The following is an 11,289-nucleotide window of genomic DNA, read 5'->3' as shown; positions in this document are numbered from 1 at the left end:
TGCAGAGTAGATTTAGTGGTATAGGTTGGAGAGCCGCAATATCTTCCGCCCCTTCCCCTTACTGTTGTGATCTTGCCTGTGGCTGACAGTGGTGGGTGGCTGCTTGTACTGGTGCACAGCCTTCTACCTTAATCACAGCTTGCAGTTAGCATTGCAAATGTTGCAAGAGAGATGAAGATGCAGGCTGAATTGGACTTAGATCAAATTCAGAGCTTTGGCAGCAGACTAGGAAACTAAAGCTACATAATTTCATATAGATGTCACTGAGGGGCAATAAGGACAGATATCTCCTAAAACACTTTCACAATTAATAGTTGTTGTAAAAGTCTGCTCTAGAATAGACAACTGTATAGTTTTTTTTTTTCTTTTTTTTTTAAATAAACTCTAGGAGACAGCAGTGGAAATATTAAAATATTTAAGTGCTTTGTTGTTTTCTGAGGCTTTAAATTGGACATTTTATTTTCCTAGAAAAATAATATGCTTTTGATTATTCTTAGCTCACTTTATCTTGAAAAGTGGTATTTTTTTTATTTTGATAAATTGACGATTTACTATGGTATTGTGTTGTCTATACCTAAGTGTCCTACAACAATCCATCTCCATACAACCTAAGCATTTTCCAGTGCTATATCTTACCACTTCACTGCCCCATTGCCCTGGAGTTCATAAATTCCCATGAAGAACTGGAATTCTGGAAGAAGTTCTCCTGACTTCCAGCTTACATTTCTTCCCTGCAGAAGATGTGAAAGATTGCTTCACCTGACACAGGTTCACATTGAGCAAGGCAGCCTTGGGAGTAAGAAGGACCCATATCCTCATGCAGATCATTAGAGATTTAGAGTAGCACCTTCATGTTTCATATTTTATCCAGAAATTCTTCAGCAGATGGTGCACACAAAGGAAAGGTGCCGTGGCTGTGTCCCAAGGGACAAGAGCGAGTGCCCGGTGTGCAGCCACAGTCTGCACCAGCCAACACTCGATTCTCCTGGTAGGACTCTGTCCCTTCTTTAGGGGACAGAATCATGAAATTTGGCAATGAAATATTAATCTAAATAAAAATAATGCAACATATTCCAGCCACATATAGTAAAAAGTGCTAAAAGCAAGTGAGGTATCTTTAGCAGTACTGCTGGTATCACTTTCTTCACATTTTTCCTTGGCTTCCTCTCATCACTAAGCCTTACCTTGCTGTGATTTGTATTATACTCTTCTCAGCTTGCTTTACCCCTGCCTGGTCCTCAAAGACTGTAAATAAACTGGTGTACAATACGGATACATCACATAAAGCAGGTACAGCATTGCCTGAGCACAGGAGGTATCAAAAAATGCACTTCATGCACTGACACGAGAGAGACGAACAGTCAGTACTGCCATGAGCAAAGGACAGAAACTGCCCTGCCAAGCCCATGGCACCGTCAGCAGCATTTGGCCTGATCCCGATACAGCGTTTAGTCTGACACAGATGAAACAGTAACATCTAAAAAAAAAAAAATCCATAGGGAAACTATTTTCTACTGTCATACAGAAATAATCTGCCAAAATCTGTTATAAAACAGATCTAAAGTAAGGGACGGCTAAGTTTTAGTATTTGAGCTATAGAGTCTCCTGGAACTATGGACTAGATGATCTCCAGAGGTCCCTTCCAACCTTACTGATTCTATGATTCTGATTTTGTACTTCTTAATGGCAATTGTCAGGAAAGCAAACTTCCACACTTACTGTGAATTAGAGAGATCCCTAGACCCAAGTGATAATAACATTTGGCAAAGCTAAACATTCCCAGAAGTTTCTGTGCTGACAATTTATCAGCAAGCAGACTCATAGATTGACTCCACAAATGGGGTCTCACAGGTTCCAGAGGACCCTCATGTTATAAATAAGAGAGTTTTATATTTCTAAAACCTGCATTTTTCCCTCCAAAAAAAGTATTTTTGACTTTATTTATGAGTTTTTGAATAGCAAGTGTTGAATTCATAGGAACAAAGATTTTTTTTATATGAACATTCCTGTTTAAAAAGGGGGAAGCAATGTGTAAACTGAGTTCACACTAGCCTGGGCTGGAAACAGTTACTTAATCAGATTTTTTTTTTTTTTTTTTTTGAAGTACAATCACTTCCAAAATTTCCATGGGAAATATACAACTTTTTAAACACGTATTAAAATTACATTAATAATAGCATACCCTTAAATACACTTAAAGCATTAAATTTCAACACATCTCTGAATTGTCATATCACTTAAATCAATCCTCTGCCTCTGCCTTATTAGACTGAAATTAAAGGTTTAGTACATTTGACAAAGTGATTTTCACTCAGCTTAGAGAGTCTTATTCCAAAAAAAAGTGCTACCTTTAAGGCTAGCTAAATATTTTGAACAAGATTTCATGGTTTCTATGCTCATATAATTGCTGTATATGAAATCAAGTTTTACAAAACCTCCATACTAATTTTAACTCTTCTACAAGAGTCACTTAGTCTTGCCCTTATTGCTGCTTTTTATAAACTATATTTCTTGGACAGGGCCTCTTCAGCGGGTTGTGCAATACACAGACATACTTGCTGTTAGCGCACTGTGCATTTTCAGGACAAAATTGGGTTACATTTCTGTGTGCTAAACTGCGAGCTTTGCCTACATAGGGCAAATCAGCGAACTGCAAACACAGCGGGTACTCTGCGCTATTTCCAGTAAGGATGCACTAAACGCCTTTCGGCATCTATAGGTAACCGTCTCATTAGTCGTATCAGCTAGATGGAAAATGGCCTGGATGAGGCCAAGAAAGCGAGTTAGCACTGGGGGAAAAGACGGGGACAGCTATTAACACCATACTACATAGCACGAGAAGAACAGTGACGCAGGTGCGTCGAAGTAAGAATCAAGGATGAAACCTGTACTCTGCAGAAGGCAAACGCTGCACCGGCTTCAAGAGGGTCAGCATTCGCCCCTTGCACTTGCTAGTGCGGGTCTCGCTCGCACCCGTCTTCCGGACCGCGAACTTCCACCGAAATCACCGGGCATTTGGCACGCAGATGGATTTCAAAAGCCAGTTTTCCAACAGATGCAATTCAGATGCAATTTTTGTATGAAAGAAAGGAAGCAGCAGAGTAAGTGAAAAAAGGGACAGAGCTCATTGAGTTTAGTTGCTGTTCTGCTATTCTAGTATTTTTAAAGCTCATCTGCACAGCCATGAAAATTTAATCTAACAGAGACAATTCTGTGGTACAAAAAGTTTATTTAGTCACGATTTTGTAAACACTTGAGGTAAATTAACACATCAACTGGTTCTTACAGAATTTAATACACAAGGCATTTCTTTCAAGACAGCATATTAACTGGTTGCTGCTTTTATTGTTATTACAAGTCCCTGATGGCCCAGAAAACTCGCTATTTTTACCGTGAGATTCTGTCATGTAGAAGACAAACAACCAGAAGGCAAAAAGAAAACTCTGAGTAAGCTTTCTTATGCTATATAACCTTTTAATTAAGAGAAACTATGTAAATGGGAGTAGGAATATATTCCACATCTTAAAGCATGTTCACATTTCTTGCATAATTCTTAAGTTACTGAAACTTCTAGAATTTGATTGGCATCTTAAAACAAACTTAAAACACAAATCTGCAATTTCTTTTTTATGTCAGTATTTTTTTGCGTATGCAAACAGTCTCATTAGCTTTAATTGGTATATTTGCATGTAAAATTACTTGCATGAAATTTTATTTGCAGGATCACAACGATATTTTTGTCTGGAAAACAAAATATTTACCTTTTAAAATCTTTTACAATGTAACAATGCAATGTTTCTCCATAAATATTTTGTTTGGAATTTTAAACCAGGCTGCAAATTTATCACTTAAAGGACATATATCACAGCTAATTTTTGTCATTAAACTTCCAAACATACAAAAAGTATATAAATAATAATGAGCCCTAAATTTATTTGGTAATGATTGAGTTCATGATAAAAAGTTTCTTTTTCCATCATGTGCTCTCTATATATTCAGCTCCCATGTTTTAAATATATAGAGAAATCTGATACTATAAATCAGTAATCAGGATTAATTTTCTTTAATGATACCGCCTTATGCCTGAAGAGTTCCTGTGTTATAGTAAGACATTTCTCTTTTAGGTTTAACTTATTGGCAGAGTCATTCTTTTACTTTTTATACAAATGTAAACTTATAAACAGTTTATTTCATCCAAATGTACAATCTGAAATCAAAAACTGAATGTAAACTTCAGAAAATCAAAATACAAGAGCAAACTTTTCGCAAGAAAAATCACAGTAAATAAAACAAAAAACATCTAGGGGAAAAAAAAAAGCCCAGCCTTTTCAAATCCATGGTGTTAGTGCCTAGATTGGGGAAAAAAAAAAAAAAAAAAAAAAAGACTGGGGGCTCATTTCTATAAACTCAGTGGAATACAACAATTTGCATCAGCTGAGGCGGTCCCATGTTTAACCAAAAAAGGACCTAGATACTGATTTGATTTTTAAGGCTTGCTTTAATTATTTTACCAATCCTACACTTAGGTATTCATACCAGAAAATAATCTCAAGAACCGCAATATGTCAGACATTTAATTAGCTCCAAGTGCCTTTTTGAAGAACAAATATACTGAGCCAAATCTGTCTTTGGTACCACTTCCCCTTTACATACTAACAGGCTTCCAAGTTATACATTTTACCTGCACTTTCAGGGCATTCTACTTATTTCCAAGAAGTTATGTTTTTTCAATGTCAGAATGGACTAACAAATTCAAGGAGCACCTTTTCCTCTATGAAAAGCAAGAGATTAATTTTTACAGAAAAAAAATATTCCATTTTAATAGAGGGAAGGTTCTAGCAGGCTGTTTTCATTTAATCAAAATACAAAGGGAAAAACTGTGGGGTTGTAAATTGTCTGTACTTCAGTTGCTTTTGTATTAACTGACAGCTGCACTAATGAAAAAAGCCCAGTGATAGAAAACAGATTAACTGTGCCCATGGCCAAGAAATGTGCTAATACACATGTATTTTTACTAACTACATTCTTGTAAAACTATTATGAAAAAATACTAGTGAAATCAGTGATTTGGAAAATAAGTTTCATAGAACAGTTGCGGTTGGAAAGGACCTCTGGAGGCCATCTAGTCCAACCTCCTTGCCTGAAGCAGGGTCAACTAGTAGCAGTAAGTTTATTTATTGCAAAATAATATAGCATACATACACTGGTATCTTGTTCAAAGAGTATCTTTTTTTTTTGTTTTTCTTCTTTTCTTCTGCACTCCCTTAGCATTTTAACCTCAAGTAAGACAGAAAATTATTTTCCCACAATCCACCTATTCAAAGAGAAAAAAAAATAGTATTTTTTTCGTTTTGCTTAATAACATCTTGGATGATTCTGCTCTGATTTCCAGTTCTGCAATAACTCACCTACCAGCTTCAAGTTAGATACGTCTATAATAAATACAAAATAGGGCTTGAACAAATAGGGCTTTCAAATAGGGCTTGAACAGCCACAGGACCAGTCAAGTCAAAGTACAATTCCCTTCAGTTCTCTCTTTCAGATTAATGTGAATGAGTAAATTACTTGGAAACTAACAGATATTTTTGCTAACAGACTCTGTTCTACCAAACAAATTGGTTAGTGTTTGTACATATTTTTTTTTGAACTCTTGAAAACTGTGAGCTATTTGGTTTTCAATATCAATATAGGGCAAATCTTTAATCATTGAAATGCAAGCCTTTTGATGTATCAGCTACTAACTGTATACTGAATTATACTTAGTAATTTCTATCTGTATCCGTAGTTATTTATATTGGTATACCTAGTAATTTCTCCCTGTATACCCTACAGTATATTTCTATCTGTATTTCTTGCTCAGGAATACTGCAGACTGTCCATGTGTATTTTTCTTGAGTAAAAATTGAAATAACTGGGCTTTATCCTAATCTCTCTATAAGTTCTCAATTAAGACTATAATTCTAATGTAACAGTGTGGATGAGGCCAAATCCTGAGTTTGATTCTTATGCTTTATTCATGATTGTTGATTTCAGTGACAATTCAAGGAGTAAAGATTAATTAAAAATCTCAAGATCTGCCACATCAAGGAGATTTTTTTCAACAAATCTGATCCCAGGTGTGATGCAGCAACTAAAGGGAGTTTTAAGCACCAAAGGAGAGTTCTGAATCAGTTACTTGGGCTTAAATGAAAAAAAAAAAAAAAAAAAAAACATTATTGAACTCCAAATCAAAGTGTAGGTAACCAAGAAGCCTGACACTGTACAGCTGTTTGGTAGAACTTAAAGAAGCTGAGCTTAAAGCACAGCTTGTGAACTGTATCTTTGCTTTGTCTTACAACTATTTTCTCAGACTAGTATCCATTTGGCAAGGAGGCTGTTCTGCCAGATTTTTCTTAGGAGTTGCAGTAAAGTTACATTTCTCTCCCTAGCCTTAGTAACAGAAATGAATGGTCTTTTACAGCTTTCCAGTAGTGACTCTGCCTGAAAATGCAACATATTCCATAAAAAAATACCTGAACTCTCTACAGGACTAACCACATATGTTAATTTTAAACAGTCAGACTAAGTATCAGTTGATCCTAAGCAAGTTAAATCTATCTCTGTTGTTATTTTTTATATACAGTATGGATGCAGTCCTGTAGAACACACACTGTAGGGGTTGTGGTCAAGTAAGGACTGTAAGATTTGGATCCATAAAACAAAAGGTCAGTTTTGCTCTCAGGACTCAATACAAGAAAAACACATACTCCAGGCAATCTCATTTATATCTATACATTCCAGAGACACTTTGACTTCATTGTTCAGAAGCACAGAAAAAAAGATAAATCTAGCCCATGAATTTTGATGTACTAAAATACAGAGATGCATACTGAATTATTTCAGCAATGTAATTGCTTGGCTTTTAGCAAGACTGACACAGTTGCTACTGTAATTGCTAGTAAATCTAAAAAAATGGAGGGCTAAACTCTGCCTTTTTTTTAAACCTAGGCAACTTTATCAACTTTAATCTAAGTTCATCACAGTTGCATGGATAGAATAGAAAGCAGAATTTAGCTTTTAGTTTTCTTGTAGAAATGTTTATATGGCTTATAACATAGAAAATTCATGAAGCTGCATACCTATTACCAGTTACGTTTACTGTAGTATTGTATATTGGTTCTTAATGTAGTGTCTGTCCTCAAGATCAGTAACAGCAGAAAGGCTTCTCACATGGTTCATGCAAGCAAGTCGAAGAAGTCATGGGACAACACACTTAAGGGTTGCAGAACAGTGCCTCTGATCTGAAAAGCTTTGTGTCTATTCAAACAGTAGCAAAAATACATGTTTAGTCTTGAGTGGTGGGAATGCATTTTAAGTGTTGAAAAAAATAAATATATTCTAGAAAACACTTAACAGCAGAGATAACTGGTAATTGTAACTATTTGCTATATGGTGACCTTGCTTTGCCTGAGTAAGGACTGCACTGCCAGGCCAAACACTTTGAAAATGCAAAGGGCTATTCCAGTGTGTTTGACTGCTCTTCTCCAATTATCATACTTCAGATTTATAACAGCAATTGGACTGACTCTGAGCATCAGTTCATTTGTATTATGCTTAGAACTGAAGTTGGGCCTAATCCTGCATTCTTTTTGTACCCAAAACTCTCTCCAGCCTTATCAGGCATTTGAAATTCTGACTATATTCTGTGAGAGCATTTGTTACAAAGGAATAAAGGACTGAGCCACTTGTAAGGAAAGCTGCACCTTAGAAAGAAAAACCCAGCAGTTTCCTCCACTCATTTTTACAGGAAATGCAAAACTTTCCAAAGCAAACTTTCTATGCATTTATCTAAGGCTCCAAACTGACATTCCCTGTAGCATCCAAAACTCTATCTGAATATTAGTTTTGCTTGAATAAGGCCTGCAGGATCCATCCCAAGTCTTGTTCTTCATGAAAGTGAACAAAAATTCTGCACATGACTTCAGTGGGACCAGAATAGGACCTTCATCCACTACCATGTTGCCCTGATATTTTAGCCACTTTCCTGCAATACAATATTGTCTAAATTTGTTTTTACTGACTTGTAAAACACTACAGATGGCTGTTACAGAAAAGGGTAAAACGTAACAGGAAATAACGTTGCTTTGAGACTTTTACCATTAGTAAGTTTCTTTCTCTTTACATTTTCTTGTAGGATTAAAGATCAAACTTAAATGAGTAAGTACACGGTCAAGTAACTTTAAACCTACAGATCAAAATTACTCTAAAAATATTCAAATACTTAAAAATATGCACTCAAGTTTACTTCTAAAAGGCAACTTTCCAACTAACTTAAGCTAAAACCTAATAGTCTAAAATGCAGAGCCATTCTTTATCCTATTGTTTGTCGATGGGCAACGTACAGGGCCACAATTGACTGAAATCATAATCCTTGCTTTCTGAAGAGAAATTGTTCTGTGTAGTAATTTCCGAGGTGTGTGGTTTAAATTCTTGTCCTCTTCTAAGGAATTTCAGATGTCCTCTAAAATTATAATCAAACATGCTCAAACACATTTGTGGTTTTAAAAACATGGTGTGGTCATGATTGGCAAACACTGGATAGAAGGTCAAACCAGACACTTCCTAACAGGTCAAGAGTGAAAAATAATAATAGAAAGATGAACCTCAAAATGATAAAATCTACTACGGGGTTATCCAAACTTTGCCCAGCCAAGAGGACCACACTGGCAATTTGCCCTGAGCACAAAGGCTTCATTCATTTATGTTATATGGAAGAGACTGCAGTCACCTCAGTCTTTAATACGGCAAGTTGGTCCATGGAGATGACAGGTGCCAACAGGCAGTGCATGCCATCCTGACGGTTGCCATAAGGCCAGGAAGGAAAGTAAGTCATAGCAACTGTTCATGAAGAGCTTATGTGAAAGAGAGCGGAAGTGAAGGTAAGGGCAAGAGGGAAATGATGGGCAGGCACATGGGCACTACGGATATGAACATTTTTCTTGGATGAAAGTCAGCCTCAGGGCACATGACCAGTTACCATCACCATCTGCTATCTGTGCAGGCCTCCAGTATGGCTGCCCTCAGGAGACTGCCATGAACATTAAAGAGAGTGGGATTGGTCCCTTGGCCCATGGGCCACACTTTGGCCACCCCCTGACCTATTAGAAAATGTCGATATTTTTCCCCACTACAACTCACAGAGTGCAAAAACAGCACGCGTCAAAGTTTGGAAGCCAGGCCTCCCCCCGCGCCAGGCCTGGCCTCCCCAGGCAGCTCCCCTGCCCACTCTGCCCTCAATCATCTGCTCCCCCGAGCACTGGGGACCACACTACACGGCCAGGTCATCTGACCTGGCTCTGCTGCTGCTCGACTTACTGGCCCTGCTTAGGCGCCGTGTGTCTACGAGCAGCGGTGGCTCATGCATCTCCACAGTGGTGCAGGCAGCTGAGACAGGCCGTTCCTCTGACAGCTCCTCATCCCCCTCCACATCCCATTTGCTGCCGCTTGCCCCGCTCAGGCTGGTGCTGCTGCCGCTGTTGGCAACAGATACGGGAGGCCCAGCCGGCGGTGGGAGTAGCTGCTCCAGTGGTTCCTCCTGCTGTGGAGGAAGCTGCCGGACACTGCTGGGGGTAGAGGAGGCCGCCGAACTGGAGGGTGCCTTCCCCTGCTGCTCCATTGCCGTGTTGACCCAGTTTTGCTCTGCTGCCAGAGCATGGCTGTTGTTGTTGAAATAGTTGACGACAGCTGGTGTGGGCGTTGGGATGGGGGTCGGGATGGTGACGGGAGTGGAGACAGGCGTGGGAGTCACAGCACGGGGCTTCTCCTCAGGAGCTGGTGGAGCAACAGGGTAGCTGGTTACGGATGTCGTCTTGTAGGGGGGCCGTGCTCTCGGAGTAGCCGCAGCATAGTACGGTGGCATGGTCACTGGGGCCAGCAGCGGCGTGACAGTGCGGGTTTCAGGCAGAACAGGAGGGGGTACAGCAGCCGTTACCACCATGGGTGGTGCTGGTGGAGGCAATGAAACAGGTTTGGACTCTGCTGCTACCATGACTGGTGTCACTGCTGTGACAGGCATCTCAAGGCTGTATCGGCTTGTCACACCCTGCTTAAGCTTCTTCCACCCCAGGTGATATATCTCAAGCATATTCAGCAGCAGGGAGACAGAGGCCACCACCAACATAAAGATGATGAAGATGGTCTTCTCAGTGGGCCGCGAGATGAAGCAGTCCACGGTGTGCGGGCAAGGCGAGCGGCTGCAGTGGTAGACTGGCTTCAGCTCAAAGCCATACAGGAAGTACTGGCCCACAATAAAGCCCACCTCAAACAATGTCTTGAAAATGATGTTGAAGACATAGGTACGGAGCAGGGCACCCCCCATGCGGATTCTACCACGTTCATCACGGATTGGGAGCTTCTCCTTCCCCCTTTTGATAAGAGGATCCTTCATGTTATTCCCTCCTCCATTACCACCACCGCCAGATGCTGCTGCTGCCGAGTAGTTGCTGTCCTTGATGTTTCCTTTCTTTTTCAGTTCCTCTTCCTTCTCTTTCCTCTTCTCCTCCATGCGCACAATGTGTAGCACGTGGCCCAAGTAGATGAGGGTTGGAGTGGAGACAAAAATGATCTGCAGTACCCAGAAGCGGATGTGGGAAATAGGGAAGGCTTTGTCATAGCAAACATTTTCGCAACCAGGTTGCTGAGTGTTGCATGTAAAGTCTGACTGCTCGTCTCCCCAGACCTCCTCAGCAGCGGCCCCCAGCACCAGTATCCTGAAGATAAACAGTACTGTCAGCCAAACCTTGCCAATAACCGTGGAGTGCTCCTGGGCATTTTCTAGTAGTCTCCCCAGAAAGCTCCAGTCACCCATCGTTTCAGATTTCTACCCTGCAATAACAACATAGAGCAGCATTAAAAAATCCTGTAATTACAGAGTGCTGAGGTAAAACAGATTGCTCCTGAATGAAAGACATTTCTTAAGAGTACCTCCTTCTGCAAAACATTGCATGCATATGTTAAGAATTACACACTCCTATGTCCTACGTAGCCACGGGTTTTGGTGAGCAGAGAACTGGGATTTTCTAGTGCCTTGCACATAGCCTGTACAAGTTTAAATGTCAACATAAAGTGGCAGGCAAGAGAGATTCATACCTAGAATCTCTGCAAGATTTAAATATTGAACCAATGTGATTTCCCCATTTCCTCTACCCAAGACGACTCTAACTGTTCTCACCTATTTTTAGAAAAGAACAGATGGAAATCAGTTCAACTAATCAGAATATTCCTACTACTACTGTGACTGCACTATTCAGT

At 39.7% G+C, this 11,289-nt stretch overlaps 1 protein-coding gene across 1 annotated transcript; it reads right to left on the bottom strand.

Moving 5' to 3' along the window:
- Positions 1-9,307: 9,307 nt before the first annotated feature.
- GJA3 (gap junction protein alpha 3) lies at positions 9,308-10,846 on the bottom strand. Its single transcript, XM_062577368.1, has one exon. It carries the CDS (start codon positions 10,844-10,846, stop codon positions 9,308-9,310), a length of 1,539 nt encoding a protein of 512 aa, XP_062433352.1.
- Positions 10,847-11,289: the final 443 nt, after the last annotated feature.

This window comes from Rhea pennata, chromosome 1 (genome assembly GCF_028389875.1).
Source record: "Rhea pennata isolate bPtePen1 chromosome 1, bPtePen1.pri, whole genome shotgun sequence".
NCBI lineage: Eukaryota > Metazoa > Chordata > Aves > Rheiformes > Rheidae > Rhea > Rhea pennata.
Note: the sequence above shows the minus strand (reverse complement) of the source record. Positions and strands in the feature narration are given on the sequence as shown.